General features: G+C 34.5%; 1 protein-coding gene across 3 annotated transcripts in view; it reads left to right on the top strand.

Moving 5' to 3' along the window:
- Positions 1-19,628, top strand: part of LOC143344907 (ubiquitin carboxyl-terminal hydrolase 48) — a 281,101-nt gene that overhangs the window by 136,479 nt on the left and 124,994 nt on the right. For 2 of the 3 annotated variants that reach the window (XM_076771515.1, XM_076771517.1), the window contains one exon: positions 1,094-1,216. In XM_076771515.1, coding sequence (XP_076627630.1) covers positions 1,094-1,216 — 123 coding nt within the window. The remainder of the gene's footprint in view (positions 1-1,093; positions 1,217-19,628) is intronic. The other variant, XM_076771516.1, reaches the window with a different exon arrangement.

The following is a 19,628-nucleotide window of genomic DNA, read 5'->3' as shown; positions in this document are numbered from 1 at the left end:
AGATAGTGGCGCAGGTAATTAAAATAACTGCCCTACACATGTTCACGTAGTAATTATTATTAAAAATTTGAAGGAAATTTGTTTTTTTCTTTGTTATGTACAGAAATTATACCCATGCGAATTACTAGCAAAAAAAGATTTTTGGAATCAGAAAGTGAAGATGATCTAACAATTACTCATTCTAATTTTGGAAATATTCGAAAAAGAAGAAGAATTATAGAAACATATTCATCAACAGAGAGTGAATCTAAAAATTAAAATAATAATTAATAAAACAATATTAATTTTAATGTAAATATTATTTAACAAAGAATAAAAGTTGAATATTTTTTTGATTTTATAACACAAAAGTGTATACATATAGTTTTATTTCAAGGGAAATTTACTTTCCCTCTGGACTTGTGCATCCTTGAGAATTGAAAACGTCATTTCATTGATTTTTAAAGTGGCGTAAGTTCAATCATAGCCATCAAAAACATGTTTCTTAAATAATGTTAATCATGCTAATTGGGATAATAAATGTGACACTCTTAGAAATCTAAAAACATTATTCTACTATGTCATCTGTTGCCCATATTTTTAAATTTAATCCAACGCAAACCCTTCGATATCTCGATTCGAACATAAATGGACTTACGCCATTTCCAAAATAAAGGGCTTAAATTTCTGTATTGTATACGTAGTAAATGAAACTACCGTTTCCGACGCTTAAAATGAAAACGCTATATTTAACAAAAATTAAATTTCACTATATCGAATTATGCATTCAAAACATTTGATTTGTTTGATCGTTTATGGATTCAATTTGAACAAAGAGAAGTTAATAAAAATTCTTTTTGGGGCCAAGAATCGGCATTTTCTTGATATTTCTGAGAGGAATTTTCTTAATAATTTAATAGCTTGTTCGTTATGTTATTAAGACAATTTTTGCGTTCGATCATTAATTTGGAATCAGAAGAAATGAAATGTTAAATAATTAAAAATAGTTGAAGATTGGTAGATGTCGTGGGACAATATGAGTTTGAACTTTTGTTTATTCCAAACAAAATAGCTGGACAGGTTCCCGAGGAGTATAATTTTGTCTATTTTACAGCAGGTGGCTGCAAAGAGAGCCAAGATAGAAAACGTGAGGCCGTCGAGAACTCGGAGGAACTTGAAGGGATCTCATGAACTCAAAGTTTCTTCGGAGATCACGTTGAAGGAGCTCAAATTAATGGTGAGTGTAGATCATTTGAAGATTCAGGTACTTTTTGTTTCACGAACGCTCCGATTGCTCGGGGTCTATTGAAATTTACAGTTTTCATTACATTGACTTTAACGTCACACGAAGCAAAGCATTTTTACAAGATTGTGTTTCTTGGGCGAATAGATTTTTTGCGAAATAATTAAAGAGATTTTTTTTATCTACACTTTATACAGGGTGTTCGGCCACCTCTGGGAAAAATTTTAATGGGGGATTCTAGAGGCCAAAATAAGACGAAAATCAAGAATACCAATTTCTTGATGGAGGCTTCGTTAAAAAGTTATTAACAATTAAATTAAAAAATTTCAAATCGACCTGGAAAAATTATTTTCGGTAGCGGGGGTCAATTACAATCATTTTTGGTGAATACACATACTTCCGAAATCCTACCCATTTTTGAGAAAAAAATTCGAGTAATTGTTGAAAGTTTTGGGTGAAAAAAATACTTTTGAATTGTCTTGGAAAAATTATTTTTAGTTGCAGGGGTCAATTGCAAGCATTTTTGGTCAACAGACATAGCCCCCGTAATCCTACTCAGTTTCGAGAAAAAAATTCCTTACCGAAAATATAATTTCTGGCCAGAAATGTCTGCCCGAATTTTCATGCGAATCTTTAAAACGTCATAACTTCTGAACGGATTGGACGATTTTAAAGTTTCAAAATGCAAACGACGCGTATTTTGATCGGGAATATGTAGAAATTCCAAAAATATTCGAAAAATTGCTCCTTAACCCCGTAAAGTGAGAAAAACCCCATAAAAAATAATTTTCAATCAGCCATTATCAAACAGCCATAACTCCTACAACAGTGAATATATTTCAATGAAACTTTTTTCTAAAGTAGAGCTCATGGGTACCTACAAAAAAGTATTACACAACTTTTTTGTAGGGCGTGAAATGAAATTACTAAAAATGAAAAAGGAATTTTTAAGAAAAATCGACAGGGGGTAGGTGCCTAAATTTCTCGGCGAAAAAAAAATTTTTCAAATTGTTCTAAAAAAATTACTTTCAGTTGCGGGGGTCAGTTACAATAATTTTTGGTGAATAGACATAACCCCAAAATCCTATCCAGCTTCAAGAAAAAAATTCCTTACCGAAAATATAATTTCTGGCCAGAAATGCTTCCTCGAAATTTCATGCATATTTTTAAAACATCGTAACTTCTGAACGGATTGGACGATTTTAAAGTTTGAAAATGCAAACGATGCGTATTTTGATCGAGAATATGTAAACATTCCAAAAATATTCGAAAAATTGCTCCTTAAACCCGTAAAATGAGAAAAACTCCATAAAAATGGTTCAATTATCAAACAACCATAACTCCTACAATAGTGAATATATTTCAATGAATCTTTTTTCTAAAGTAGAGCTCATGGGTACCTACAAAAAAGTATTACACAATTTTTTTGTGGGGCGTCAAATGAAATTACTAAAAATGAAAAAGGAATTTTTAAGAAAAATCGACAGGGGGTAGGTGTCTAAATTTTTCGACGAAAAAAATATATTTCAAATCGTTCTGGGAAAATTATTTTCCACTGCAGGGGTCAATTACAATCATTTATGGTGAATAGTCATACCCCCGAAATCCTAACCATTTTCGAGAAAAAAATTCAGCAAGTGGACAAATTTTTTGACAAAATTGAAAACTTTCAAATCATTCTGGAAAAATTATTTTCCATTGCAAGGGTCAATTTCAATCATTTTTGGTGAATAGACTACCACCGAAATCTTGCGCATTTTCGAGAAAAAAATTTAGTACGGACGAAAATTTAAACGTTAATAACTTTTTAACGAAGCCTCCATCAAAAAATTGGTATTCTTGATTTTCGTCTTATTTTGGCCTCCAGAATCTCCCATTCCACTTTGTATAATTGTAAGTCTCAGACAAAACTTTATTTCGCAGTGCAATATAGCCAACGATAAAGAGCACGCAAAAACACGTTGCACTGAAAATTCGTTAAAAATGGCATTCTTTCCATTTTTAATGAATTTTCTAATTTGACTTAAATGTTATTCGGATTCATTTCATTCCTCGAAATTTTACGTTATTACAAGTAATTTCAGGGTGGGGGGAGTTTGTAATTTCCCCAGAATAACCCCTGAGATTTTCTGAATTGCTTATCGTTAACGTGAAAAATTACTAATTGTCGCATATCAAATGTATTCTTACTTTTCCGACCCCTTTCCCCCAAATTTTGAACAAGACTGACAAATATTCAATCTACAATATACTTCGTACATAGTATGAATGATATGTTTACTAACAGTGTTTCAGTCAGTTTCTGGAACCTAGAAACTTGGCAAGTATAGCCAGTGTCCGAATATTTCAGTGACATGAAAGTGAGCGTACTTTCCATATTTCTTATATTTTTGTAAACTACACACTGCATAGTAACATACGTGGAACCTCTTTTTGTTCTCATTGTTTAAATTTCTGAAGTACGAACTATAGTGGTGTGGGAATATTTTCGTGACCGACTGTAATTTATTAAGAGATTTACCAAGCATGTACCAGCATTATTTGTTGTGTAAACAACTCTTCCTACGTGAACCAGCATCTTTCATCGTATTAAATTACTAAAGGGTTAAACCGCGTACTCCGATCGTAGTTGCTGACAATGACAGTGATCCCGTAGCAATTGAAGGAGATTACGGCAGCCAGCGAGAAAGGAACCGTTTTACGAGGTCTAACCGTTTTCGAAGTGGACAAAGAGAGAGAAAGAGGGAGATGTTTCCAAAGTCAGACACTCCGCGAGCAGGTTGGCCGGTTCGTTCGCCGGACCGAAAGTAGTAAAGCCGTAGTTATGGCTGGTTAGCATATGCCTGGGCTCCGGCAGTGTGCTTAAACTATTAAGCGTATTTATATTGCGAGGCTGTGGTCATCTCCTTCTCCCATCGTCTCCGGGGCCACCAGCAAAAACTCGAAAGAGCATAAACCTCGCGCTAATAACAGGCCTCCGACTTCTCCACTCCACTTCACTCCACTTCCTTCGACTCTGGATCTTCCATACCGATGGCTATTCAATCCTTCCTCTCTCTCTCTCTATACTGTAAATTTTCGTGTTGTTTATTCGCTCGAAGGTGTTCCAACAGCGAAATTTCCACAAAATTGAAAATTGCAATTGACCCCTCGACTTACGATTTCATTTCAAATAATTTTTCAAACGTATACTATTTAATTTTACTCACATTTGCTCGTACAAGGAATGATCACGAAAAGTGCAGAGTTGTTTTACGAATACTTCGTGAATGTAAAAACGTGTTGATTTTAATTTATAAGACTTGACGACGAGCGAGTGGCCTCGTAATTGTGAAACTTGTCGCGAGTCAGACACGCCATTGTATGGCAAGGGGTTGAGCAAAATCGCTCGAAATCTCGTGAAATTAGTTGAAATCACAATTGTGCCCATAATTACGAAAGTGGTCCAAGTCATATATTTCTTGTTTCGAGATATTTAATGAATTGCATTTGGAGAAATTAAAAAATATTTTGCAACATTTTAATTTAGAATTTTATTAGTCTTGATTAATGGAAACTTGTCATAAATATGAAATTTTGTGTGAATTTCATATGAAAATGTTGGTTTTAAAGTTTGAATTAACTTAAATTGACTTAAAGTAATAAAAAACTACGAGTTTTGTTCGAAACAATAATTTTAATTAAATAATTCATGAGCATTTATTAATTATTTTTAAAAAGTAATCCACTTTTATCATTTTAGGTTTTTATGAGTTTTTAAGATTCTTAAAATGTTTCACAAAACGGTATGCAGAATTACTCCAGTTCTAATTAATCAATTGCTTTGAAAATTTACAGTTATCTTTACTATTATACTTAATAAGCATTGACGATCCCTTTTCTTAAAAATTGTCTAATAATTCTGCAAGATATTAGTAATAAAAAATTCGATTTTAGGTTTCAAATATCTGCCATATTGTTCATTTTTCTACAAATTGAAATGTTTGCACACCAGTTAGGCATCAAAAAATGAAGTGGCTCGGGAACATGGCGCCGTGTAGACTTAATTATAAACATTTTTTAAACATTTCCACAAAATTGAAAATTGCAATTGACCCCTCGACTTACGATTTCATTTCAAATAATTTTTCAAACGTATACTATTTAATTTTATTTACATTTGCTCGTACAAGGAATGGTCATGAAAAGTGCAGAGTTGTTTTACGAATACCTCGTGAATGTAAAAACGTGTTGATTTTAATTTATAAGACTTGACGACGAGCGAGTGGCCTCGTAATTGTGAAACTTGTCACGAGTCAGACACGCCATTGTATGGCAAGGGGTTGAGCAAAATCGCTCGAAATCTCGTGAAATTAGTTGAAATCACAATTGTGCCCATAATTACGAAAGTGGTCCAAGTCATTCATTTCTTGTTTCGAGATATTTAATGAATTGCATCTAGATAAATTGAAAAATATTTTGCAACATTTTAATTTAGAATTTTATTAGTCTTGATTAATGGAAACTTGTCACGAAAAATGCAGAGTTGTTTTACGAATACCTCGTGAATGTAAAAACGTGTTGATTTTAATTTATAAGACTTGACTACGAGCGAGTGGCCTCGTAATTGTGAAACTTGTCACGAGTCAGACACGCCATTGTATGGCAAGGGGTTGAGCAAAATCGCTCGAAATCTCGTGAAATTAGGTGAAATCACAATTGTGCCCATAATTACGAAAGTGGTCCAAGTCATATATTTCTTGTTTCGAAATATTTAATGAATTGCATTTGGATAAATTGAAAAATATTTTGCAACATTTTAATTTAGAATTTTATTAGTCTTGATTAATGGAAACTTGTCATAAATATGAAATTTTGTGTGAATTTCATATGAAAATGTTGGTTTTAAAGTTTGAATTTACTTGGACCATTTTCAAAATTAACTGAATGTCCTATAAATGACTTAAAGCAATAAAAAACTACGAGTTTTGTTCGAAACAATAATTTTAATTAAATAATTCATGAGCATTTATTAATTATTTTTAAAAAGTAATCCACTTTTATCATTTTGGGCTTTTATGAGTTTTTAAGATTCTTAAAATGTTTCACAAAACGGTGTGCAGAATTACTCCAGTTCTAATTAATCAATTGCTTTGAAAATTTACAGTTATCTTTACTATTATACTTATTAAGCATTGACGATCCCTTTTCTTAAAAATTGTCTAATAATTCTGCAAGATATTAGTAATAAAAAATTCGATTTTAGGTTTCAAATATCTGCCATATTGTTCATTTTTCTACAAATTGAAATGTCTCATCGTCAATGCTAAGGACTTTTATCATAGTTAATGGAATATTTCGACAACCATTTTACCATAATCCTGCACACCAGTTAGGCATCAAAAAATGAAGTGTAAATATTTTATTAAACATTTCCAAGGGTATTTTTCAATATTTCTTATACCTAAATACAGTGCAAAGTCTCAGGATAATTGACTGCTTACTTTTTCTTAAAAAATTGCCTTTTCCATACCGCTGGAGTTACCTAACCTCTTAATGACGGTTGAGTGGTATGTTCTATAATTTTGTCCACCGGTACGCGTGATCTTCTCCTTATAAATCATGATCATTACTGCGATAAATTCTTTTCCACTGGATGCGACAACCTATCCTATCCCATTTATCATACATCCAAATACCACAATTCTTACGCTAACTACTGTCATTGACACCCCCTCTCTCCACGATTCGCTCGTTCGAAACCTCTAACTCCTTCAGGCGTGCAGTTACCGCTTTCATCGCCGAGCATTATTACGAATGATAACTCTTCATTATTCTGTCGCTGATTCTGTTTTCCTTTTCTAACTTTTCCCTCGGAATTTCATTCTAAGATGCTTATCTCGTCATATTTCTCTCACCTTTAGCGTGCATTATTTTATTACTTTATTTGTCTTCCTTTCATCTTTCCCATTTCACTTTCTTTTCTTCTGGTTCTCAAGATTAGGCTAATAGCAGCATACGGTTGTGCTTCCTATTCGTACTCAATGCATACTCGTGTTTGTAATTTCTTTTAGTCGATTAATTTTAATTTCTTAATGTTTACTAGTTTGGTACAATAAAACACGTTATTATACAAAATGAGCATGAAGTTTTATTGTAATTTCAAATAAATTTCTGCAGTTAACTTTTCTAATGTTCATGGTAATATTGACTTCTATAGTTATAATAATTGAAATTATTTTGATCGAATAAGTACATTTTACGCGAAATTTGGTAGCAGAAATTTCTAGCAGAAGCTATAATTATCTAAGCTCGCGATAATTCAGTTTTTCGAGTTCTTCTGTTCCGAAATTGACAATTGTGTGTTTCGTAAGGATACGCTTTCGTCACGTTACCGAAAGAAGAGGTCCCAAAGACAAAAGAGCTGTCTAATTAACAAGGAACGTTCGCGAACGGTCCAGCTTCGATTTTGATGAAACTTCGTACACTTATAAAGCAGCCAAAAATAATCGACACGTATTTTTTTTAGCTGCGGTAACTCGAGTTTTAGGGGTGAAACCACCCCTTGAAGTTTTGCCTCGAAACGGCTATCTCGAAAATGGAAAGACATACGAAAAAATTGTTAATGGGCGAGGTTAATGGTTTCTTATGTACAATAACATGGTGTTAAAAAATTTAACAAAATACAATTTGTTTATAACAAAAACAAATTTATTAACTTAATTTTTCATTTTATTGAAATTTTCATAATGACAACAAATGACGAGCATTTTATTCCAAATCCATTGGTATGTAATATTTTAAAATTGCCTCCTACAGTTTTGCAGATTTTTATGATTTACATCTTGAGCGCACATCCACTATGGTAGCAGCCGTTCTAACTTTGATTTTAATGAAGCACTGTAGGCTTGCACTAAATTATACAATAACAAGAAACAAGTAACAATAACAGTGACAAGTTTCTTAACAGCAATGAAAAGATTAATTGTTTTTATTACCCTCCTATGACATAATGGCAAAGGTGAAGCGATTTATAAATTATAAATACATACAGTGTGTATGGCAATTACTCTATGTAGTTTCGATAATAGTGGTACTCGTCGAAAAAATGTTTGAAACATAAAGATTTATTACACCATGCGCATTTAATTATTGCCACGTCACCACAAATATGGCATCGTGATTCATTTTTAACAGAATAGCAGTACTCAACAGAATTCTGGATGCATTTGGTTTTTCATCTGTACAGGGTATTCGGCCACCCCTGCGAAAAATTTTAATGGGAGATTCTGGAGGCTAAAATAAAACGGAAATCAAGAATACTAATTTGTTGATGGAGGCTTTGTTAAAAAGTTAACAAAAATAAATTAAAAAATGTTAAATTATTCTGGAAAAATTATTTTCGGTTGCAGGGGTTAATTACAATCATTTTTGGTGAATAGACATACCCCTGAAATCCTACCCACTTTCGAGATAAAAATTCGAGTAGGTACTGAAATTTTTAGACCAAATTAAAAAATGTCAAATCATACTAAAAAAATTATATGTAGTTACAGGGATCAATTATAATCATTTTTGATCATTAGACATACCTCCGAAATCCTACGCATTTTCGAGAAAAAAATTGTTTACCGAAAATCTAATGTGAGGCCAGAAATGTTTCCCTGAAATTTCATGCATATCTTTAAAACGTCATAACTTCTGAACGGATTGAAGGATTTTTATGTTTAAAAAAGCAATCAACGCGTATTTTAGTAGACAATATGTAGAAATTCTAAAAATAATCAAAAAGTTGCTCCTTGATTCCGTAAAATGTGAAAAACCCCATAGAAGTGGTCCAATTTTTAAACAGCCATAACTCCTATAATAGTGAATATATTTCAATGAAACTTTTTTCTGAAGTAGAGCCCATAGATACCTATAAAAAAGTATTAGACAACTTTTCTGTAGGACGTCAAGCGAAATTATTAAAAATCAAAAAGGAATTTTTAAGGAAAATCGACAGGGGGTAGGTGTCTAAATTTTTCGTCGAAATTGAACAGTTACAAATCGTTCTGGAAAAATTATTTTCGGTTGCAGGGGTTAATTGCAATCATATTTGGTGAATAGTCATACCTCCGAAATCCTACTTACTTTGGAGAAAAAAATTCTTTACCGAATATATAATTTCTGACCAGAAATGTCTGCCCGAATTTTCATTCGAATCTTTAAAACCCCATAACTTCTGAACGGATTGGACGATTTTAATGTTCAAAAAGCCAAACGCCGCGTATTTTAGTATAGAATATGTAACAATTGTAATAATATTGGAAAGGTTGTTCCTTGGCCCCGTAATGTTAGAAAACCCCTATAAAAAAAGGCGTAATTTTCAAACAGCCATAACTTCTACAATAGTGAATATATTTCAATGAAACTTTTTTCTGATGTAGAGCCCATAGGTACCTACAACAAAGTATTAAACAACTTTTCTGTAGGACGTCCAGCGAAATTATTAAAAATCAAAAACGAAGTTTTAAAGAAAATCGACAGGGGGTAGGTGCCTAAATTTTTCGACGAAAAAAAAATTTTTCAAATTGTTCTAAAAAAATTACTTTCAGTTGCGGGGGTCAATTACGATAATTTTTGGTGAATGGACCTACTTCCAAAATCATACCCACTTTCTAAAAAAAAATTCAGTACGGGCGAAGCTTTAAACATTAATAACTTTTTAACGAAGCCTCCATCAAAAAATTAGTATTCCTGATTTCCGTCTTATTTAGGCCTCCAGAATCTCCCATTAAAATTTTTTCCAGGGGTGGCCAAATACCTTGTATAGATGAAAAACCAAATGCATTCCAGAATCCTGTTGAGTACTGCTATTCTGTTAAAAATGAATCAAGATGCCATAATTGTGGTGACGTGGCAATAATTAAATGCGCATGGTGTAAGAAATCTTTATGTTTCAAACATTTTTTCGACGAGTACCACTATTATCGAAACTACATAGAGTAATTGCTATACACACTGTATGTATTTATAATTTATAAATCGCTCCACCTTTGCCACGATGTCATAGGAGGGTAATAAAAACAATTAATCTTTTCATTGCTGTTAAGAAACTTGTCACTGTTATTGTTACTTGTTTCTTGTTACTGTATAATTTAGTGCAAGCCTACAGTGCTTCATTAAAATAAAAGTTAGAACGGCTACTAGCATAGTGGATGTGCGCGCAAGATGTAAATCATAAAAATCTGCAAAACTGTAGGAGGCAATTTTAAAATATTACATACCAATGGATTTGGAATAAAATGCTCGTCATTTGTTGTCATTATGAAAATTTCAATAAAATGAAAAATTAAGTTAATAAATTTGTTTTTGTGATAAACAAATTGTATTTTGTTAAATTTTTTAACACCATGTTATTGTACATAAGAAACCATTAACCTCGCCCATTAACAATTTTTTCCTATGTCTTTCCGTTTTCGAGATAGCCGTCTCGAGTCAAAACTCCAAGGGGTGGTTTCACCCCTTAAACTCGAGTTACCGCAGCTAAAAAAAAATACGTGTCGATTATTTTTGGCTGCTTTATAAGTGTATGAAGTTTCATAAAAATCGAAGCCGGACTGTTCACGAACGTTCCTTGTGAGTTTCTCGCCTTTCGAGCGTCACCGATCGCCTGAGGACGGCAGAAGAAATCGGTCGGCTGGCAAGAGAGCCCAATCGGAGGGCCGAAAAAAGCACTGCGGATCGGTGACACGGAATGCGGTAGAAAGTAATATTTACAGGCGACAATCGGCGTTACAGCGATTACGTAAAATGATCGTCGGACGAAGCGCGCCGACTATTGTCCCGATTTGCTAGCTTGCTCGCGACTTGTCGCGCATTCGACCATGAAACTCAAGCATTTTTGCCGTCCGGTAAAAACCGGCGAGCTCTCATTTTTGTCAAATGCTGCCTGATCCGTGAACAACCGGCACCCTTCGGTCCGTCGATACTTTCGAACCGAAATGGCCGTCTAATCATTTGTTTAAGGCCTGATTCCCACTAACAATCGAGACACTTTTCAATAGACTTCGCGTGAAAATACGGGGACTCGCGAAACTGATCGAACGCTCACCACTGAAACTTTAAACAATAAAAATGTGTACGTTAAACTTAACAGAGTATTCTCTTTAAGAATTTTTTTTACAAAATAGTATTTTAAAAATTATTGTTTTTCCAAGAAGATTTACTGGAACGAATCAGAGTATTTTCCTTTAAGCTGTGCCATTTTGTCAATTGTTTATTTAAATTATTCGTTGTGGTACGATGGTTCGTTTATTTCAGATGACCAAGTATTCCGTGACACGATTCTTTTGCTACTAAAACAGATTATTAGGTCAGAAGTTTGTTGGCAACGATTACTAGTGAACAAATGCTTAACAATAAATAGCCTATATACAGGACGTTCAGCCACCCCTGGGATAATTTTTAATGGTAGATTCTAGAGACCCAAATAGAGATTTCGTTAAAAAGTTATAGGAACATTTCCGGTCACAGAGTATATTTTCGGTAAAGAATTTTTTTCTCGGAAGTACATAGGATTTCGGGGGTGTGTGTATTGACCAAAAATGATTGTAATTGATCCCCGCAACCGAAAATAATTTTTCTATAACGATTTGAAATTTTTGAGTTTAATTGTTAATAACTTTTTAAGAGCCTCCATCAACGAATTAGTATTCTTGATTTTCGTCTTATTGTGGCCTCTAGAATCCCCCATTAAAATTTTTCCCAGGGGTGGCCGAACACCCTGTATATAAAAAACTTGAATATTAGTTTTTAATAACATATGTTGGTTTTTAATTCCGTAATGAATTCTACATAAATATGAATTCCTCCCCTCGACTTACCCCCTCATTTCGTATTGTCGAATGTGGTATACCTATTTTTACGGTTGTGAGCCAATTTGACTCGTAAAATGATTTAACAGTTAATTGCTTTGCAAATGAAATTTCTGGCTTACATAAAGAATCAAAATTCTAACACCAATTACGCGTAAACGTCAATTTATTAGTTAGCTGGGGTCAAAAAGTGTCTTATTTACCCACCTTTTTCATCATTCCGTTTTATATATCGCGTGTGAACAGAGCGTTTTTAGTGAAATATAATTAAATTAAAAAGTCAATTTTTTGCTACAAAAATTTTGTCCACTAAGGATATTTATTTTACATCTAATTACGTAGGGTTGCCATCGTTGGCCAAAATTTCTTTTGCTAAACGTACTTTGAAAACACAGTGTATACGTAAAAAATGTTTTCAATGAAATTTTTAATAATAAATCTTTCATTTAAATTGATTTGGAACTATTTTTATTGCAACTTGAATTTCGTTGTATGAGTCAAATTGGCTCATTTCAGTAAAAATAAGTGTATAATCAACATCCGTAAATCTAGTGTTAATACATATGGTCTCTTTGTAATTGTTAAGCATTTGACTCAGACTAGAATCGAACAATTTTTCGATCCAAGATTCTTTAATACCACATCTTGAATTTTGTTTAACTTTGGAATTCCTTTCTCAGTGTATTTTTAATCTTATTTAAGTTGTCGATGTTAACGTTCAGGAAACGATAAAATTCTACGACACCGAAGCAACTGTGCAGCCCTTCTTCGTAACCTTGTTACAACTCGCCTCTATTTATCCCTCTGGTTGAGCACCTTCCGTGCTCGAGCAGGAGACTTAACGAGGAAGCATCGGTTTCTTGTTACGACTGATCATTTCTCTCGTTGCCTTTCGTTATTTTCTTTGCCCGATAAACGCCGGTATTATCCCATAAGTCTCGTCACTTTGTCCTCGGCGAAGATCTTCGAAGTCTTCGGATTTTAAAATTGGAAATTGTGACGCGCTTAGACAAAGAAATTGGCAAACGTTTGGCTCGTAGCAGATTCTCAAGATTTAAAGGTCCAAGATCGTTTAACGCCAGCTTTGAGAACCGGATACTCTTTTCATGAAAATAGGTACGTCGGAACGAATTTCTGGAATTCAGTTTAAAATCAATTTCACGGATGACTCTCTTGCTGCGTCACCATGGGTAATTAGCCCACCTTGGTTCCAAATTTCGACAAAAAATTGCGTCGCACTCCGGCCCACGAAACCTCATTTAAGAGAATCGTCGATAGAGAGATCTCGTGCGAGTTTACATCTAAAATATTCATTCTAATCGATCTATTTTCTATGTGTTTTCTAGTCTAAATATTTCCTTGGTACGAAATGGATTGGACGATATAGATATTCTCCAATATGTTCAAGTAATTATGTAACTAAATATTCCTGGATAGCTCGCATCATCGAAATGGAAAATTGCTATTTACTTTAAAAGAATTTACATATACATTTTATTTTTTAATATAAGAATTTTAAATTGTTTTTTTCACTGTCACTTGATATTGCGTTAAAATTGTAGTACTTTTAATTAGCCTTTTCAGAATAAAGAAAGATATTGTAGAATACTTCGATAGGTTCTGTTAAGAAATATTTATCTAATCTAGTGCAATTGCCTACACGGCTAGATTAAATATACAGAGTGTTCGGCCACCCCTGGGAAAAATTTTAATGGGGGATTCTAGAGGCCAAAATAACACGAAAATCAAGAATATCAATTTCTTGATTGAGGCTTCGTTAAAAAGTTATTAACGTTTAAAGTTCCGTCCGTTTTTAATTTTTTTCTCGAAGCTGAGTAGGATTTCGAGGGTATGTCTATTCACCATAAATGATTGTAATTGACCCCCGCAACCAAGAATAATTTTTCCAGAAGAATTTGAAATTTTTTAATTTTGTCGAAAAATTTCACATCTTCTCGAATTTTTTTCTAGAAACTGCGTAGGATTTCGGGGATATGTCTGTTCACCAAAAGTTATTGTAATTGCCTCTCCTAGCTAAAAATAATTTTTTCAAAATGATTTGAAATTTTTTATTTCGTCGAAAAATTTCAGCACCTACACGATTTTTTTTCTCGAAAGTGGATAGGATTTCGGAAGTATGTGTGTTCACCAAAAATGATTGTAATTGACCCCCACAACCGGAAATAATTTTTCCAAAACGATATGAAATTTTTGAATTGAATTGTTAATAACTTTTTAAGAAAGCCTTCATCAACAAATTGGTATTCTTGATTTTCGTTTTATTTTGGCCTCTAGAATCCCTCATTAAAATATTTCCTAAGGGTGGTCGAACACCCTGTATAATAGAAACTAATGCCGAAGCAGTCAAACACAATAAAGAAATAGTATTCATATGGATTCTATCGCACGTTGGAATACAAGGTAACGACACAGTTGATGCTGCAGCTAAGGAGACGGCCACCAGTCTAACAGCAGGAATCCAAAATCTTTTTACCATGAATGACCTTCTAAAAGAAATTAAAATGAAACTAAAAATGAAACGGGAAGAAGAATGGATATGTAAAGCTCCTTCTCATGTTAAAAGATTTACTGTGAGTTTTTTTGATCAATCTACCGGAGAAAGGAAATTAATGACACCTAGAAGGGAACAAGTGATAATTACACGCATAAGAATCGGACATTCTAGAATGACTCACTCTTACTTATTGTCACGGGACTCTGCACCTATATGTGATAAGTGCTCGGAGAGAATGACAATTGAACACCTCATAATAAGCTGTTCCAAATACAACAGGACCCGTTTGTAACATGTTGGAATATGCGACATCTTCAATCACTTAAGGAAGACACCAATTAGTCAGTGTCAGTGTCGATAAAGTAGATTATGACAATATACATATAAAGTGATGTACCAACGCCCTCCTTTTTCTTCTTGTAAAAGTGTTCCATCAATAAACACGTGTTCAGTTGCGTAGCAGAGTTTACATATGTTTACATTGTTTAACTTCTCCTAATATTTTATATTATCAATAAAGTGAAAGTTCTGTATATAATTATTGCCTATCTGCTGGGATCACGGCACAGTTTTTGGATTTAATGTGCAACACAACATAGTTTGGAACCTGAGCTCGAAGACATCCTCGTCGGTCAAAAAATGCGTCACGTACTCTCATTTCTTAGAGAAACTGGACTTTTCAGTAAATTATTATAAATACTGTGCATTGTGCCAATGTCGCTAATAACCAAGCTGTCGATGCGACGTTAAACCATTAATTAAAAAAAAAAAGAATTAACGTTGAGAACTTCGAATAAGAATATCTCGAAAGTTGAAACATGCGACGCATGGCGTTTTTCTTTGCAACCGCAGATATGACACGTGAGTTAATTTAAGGGAGGAACCTCATGTAAAATGAAATTTTTGAGCATTTTTTTTTTTTTTTTGCTTAAATTGATAGGAAATTTCCTCAGGAATACGATAAAAAAGTTAGAAACTGATCAGAGATTTCCTTGTACCTTATTTTTAAAATAAAGTAAATAGTTGTATTGGGCGCAGCGCCTCGGGTAGTCGAATGCTCGTCGAACACTTGGTCTTATGGTTGCATAAGCGATCACCGCAGTCGGGCGACGGATGTTTAGGTTTTAGAGATATGAGGTGTCGATTTCGGAAAGAGAAGCGAGCGTTCTGCTGGCGGTCGAATAAAGACTTTTACGAAAGAAGCAGCTCGGAACGCTCAGAACGCTTAGAAACAGACATTGAAGAAATATAGAAGTAACTACAAGAGACCGTGTAATCAACAGTGAAAATGAGTCGATAAGTGCAAAATCATCTGTGTTCAACAAATGAAAAACTGCAGCACGACGACTGTTCTCCTGGTACCGATTCGTGGTGTAAGTGGTGCGTTGCATAGGCCTTGGGACAAGAATTTTACCATCCACCTCCATTACACGAAGATATGCGAAAACATATTCGTCCAATTTACAAAGATTTCTCACGAGATGATTTGTTGGAGAGATGTTTAGGTGGCCATACACAAAATGCTAACGAGAGCTTTAACGCCATCATTTGGCGTTTAGCTCCTAAGCATTTCAATTGTCGCATAAAAATTATTGAAATAACTGCTTTTTTGGCTGCCGGCATATTCAACGAAGGATTTTCGTTCGTCCTTCAAATAATGCAAGAGCTCAGTATAGTAATTGGACAGCAGAGTAAAACATTCATTGATCGTGAAAATAAACGCCGTATTAAATAGCAGTAGCGCCGCAGTCTTCATTGCACAAAAGAGGCTCTCGCTTCTCTAAAAAAAGAAAAAATGGCTAAATCACAACTTTTCGAAGAAGAGGAAGATCTGTTCCATGGCCCTGGAATCGTAGATTAGTAAAAAACCACGGTAAATTGAAATGAATTACGAATTTTTCACGATTTTTCTATTACTCAAACTTTAAACGCGTTTTTCTCGAAACGCAAAATTTCGCACGCCGTGCAACAAAGCTCAAAAACTAATCACTCGATCTTCATGAAACTTGGCACAAATATTCTATAAATAATTGGCCTCAGCATGACGAGCTCCGATTTTTTATTTTTGTATTTAAAACACTGATATTAACAATTATTCATAACAAAAAAATCCTTCTTTTCTTCATAACTTCGCCATTTTTGCAATTTTGCAAATTTTAACAAAAGAAAAACGTCATGCTGAGCGTTCTTCCATAAACTAAAGAATCCATCTTAATTTTTTGGTTTCCGATCATTTTTGAAACCTGTACGCTGCACGGCGCATTTACAAAATGCCATTTTCAAGCCGCCATTGTACCGTCCTTATTAACAATTACGGCTTAAAAAAAATACTCATGTTACATTATAATATTAATAAATAATATCTAAAATTTTAAATCAATCTGTGCATTAGATTTTTCACAAAAAATTCTTGAAAAACAGGCCATTTACATGAGGTTCCCCCCTTAAGTGTGGCCGTAGCTTCTAACTCGCACACCGAAAGCAACAAATTCCGTGAACGTATAAAATTCCGGAACTCCATGTTCTTCCTTCGCCAGGCATTGAACTCTAAAGCGTGGTCCCGGCGAGCGAGAGAGAAGAGACGAAAGCGAAGAAAAGGACCACGTCTCGAAGTCGGAATCGAGGAGCATGCGTCCGGGTAATTGCTTAATTTGTGGAAGCCGCCTCGAGAACGGTTTCGCGTTGCCCTTCGTCCGGTTCCTCGTGCAGGAGACCAGCTTCCCCGGTGCCGGTGTAAACGCGCAAGTTTCTGTTTTACGAGCGAGCAACCGTCGGGAAAAAGAGCCACGGACAGGGAGGACCGCGCACACACGGAATACTCTGGTTATACCCTGCCCGACGTAAACCGAGTTAAACTGTCGGCAGAAGGATCTTTTCAACTCTGTCTTTTTCTGCCCCTCCCGCAAACCTAGCTCGTGTCTCCTCGATTCGCTGCTTCCACTCGAAATTTCCAGACGAGGACCATTCGAAGACGCGAGGTTCGTTTAATAAATAAAATATGATTTTTATGGAGGGTGTTACACATTTTTCAGTGCACACTTCAGCAGTGTGTTCTATAAGTAAAACCAAGAGGAAAGTGTGATATAACTGTATTGTACGCGTATTGAAATGCGTATTTGCTCTCTTGAACGCGTACCTCACACGCCTACTTAAATTAGTGTGAGTGTTTAGGGTTTCGTGAAACAGCAAGACTTGTTAATGTACGTTAACCTTTTTATTTACAAAATTAAAGCTGACGAGGTCTAGAGTGATGGTCTGTCTCAATCGGAGTTCGAAAAGGTTCTCTGGTCGGAGTTGTGTTTGCGCGCTTTTCGACTTGGTCACGGTTACGATTGGTTAGATGTATTTTGTGGAAAGGTGAGATGTATGAATTCTAATAGGCTGGTTGCGAAGAGGGTGGATCAGGAACTAATCTTGGGGCGGAGCTTGAATGTTTAAACATTTTGGGGAAATTTGTACGTTTAATTAACCAGGAAGGTTTATTGGGGTAATTAACACGTGAGGTGCAGCTGTCGAGGAACTCTGGATTTATGGACGGTTCTGGTCGCAAAAATACTTGATGGTCGCAGTCCTAAAAATCCAGCTACCTGTATTGGGCTCAAATGCCCTTCGTTCTAAAAAGACCTATTCTTAAGTATTTTGCTTCGCGACAATAACATAAAGTCCATAAATGATTTGTTAAGAAGTTATAACAAGAATATAAAATGTAAACGCTGTTGAATATACTATTCAGTGACGACTGGTTGGCTGAGCACCTACAAACTAAACGTGGCAAGGGCATGGAGAGAAGGTCTTCGCGCCGCCTCATTCCCACCATAGAGGCCCTGGCCTCATGCTACATAATAGTAGGATCTCCATAACCACGAGAGATACATTTTTCTTCTATTCATGGATCACAAGGAACGTTCGCGAACGGTCCGGCTTCGATTTTTATGAAACTTCGTACACTTACAAAGCAGCCAAAAATAATCGACACGTATTTTTTTTAGCTGCGGTAACTCGAGTTTAAGGGGTGAAACCACCCCTTGAAGTTTTGGCTCGAGACGGCTATCTCGAAAACGGAAAGACATACGAAAAAATTGTTAATGGGCGAGGTTAATGGTTTCTTATGAACAATGACATGGTGTTAAAAAATTTAACAAAATACAATTTGTTTATAACAGAAACAAATTTATTAACTTAATTTTTCATTTTATTGAAATTTTCATAATGACAACAAATGACGAGCATTTTATTCCAAATCCATTGGTATGTAATATTTTTAAATTGCCTCCTACAGTTTTGCAGATTTTTATGATTTACATCTTGAGCGCACATTCACTATGGTAGCAGTCGTTCTAACTTTGATTTTAATGAAGCACTGTAGGCTTGCACTAAATTATACAGTAACAAGAAACAAGTGACAATAACAGTAACAAGTTTCTTAACAGCAATGGAAAGATTAATTGTTTTTATTAGCCACCTATGACATCGTGGCAAAGGTGAAGCGATTTATAAATTATAAATACATACAGTGTGTATGGCAATTACTCTATGTAGTTTCGATAATAGTGGTACTCGTCGAAAAAATGTTTGAAACATAAAGATTTCTTACACCATCCGCATTTAATTATTGCCACGTCACCACAAATGTGGCATCTTGATTCATTTTTAACAGAATAGCAGTACTCAACAGGATTCTGGAATGCATTTGGTTTTTTATCTGTACAGGGTATTCAGCCACCCCTGGGAAAAATTTTAATGGGAGATTCTAGAGGCCAAAATAAGACGGAAATCAAGAACACTAATTTGTTGATGGAGGCTTCGTAAAAAAGTTAGCAAAAATAAATCAAAAAATGTTAAATCATTTCGAAAAAATTATTTTTGGTTGCGGGGGTGAATTATAATCATTTTTTGTGAATAGCCATACCCCTGAAATGCTACCCACTTTCGAGATAAAAATTTGAGTAGGTACTGACATTTTTAGATGAAATTAAAAAATGTCAAATCATACTAAAAAAATTATATGTAGTTACAGGGATCAATTATAATCGTTTTTGGTCATTAGACATAC

The sequence above is a fragment of the Colletes latitarsis genome, chromosome 8 (genome assembly GCF_051014445.1).
Source record: "Colletes latitarsis isolate SP2378_abdomen chromosome 8, iyColLati1, whole genome shotgun sequence".
NCBI lineage: Eukaryota > Metazoa > Arthropoda > Insecta > Hymenoptera > Colletidae > Colletes > Colletes latitarsis.
This window is presented reverse-complemented; position numbering and strand designations above follow the sequence as displayed.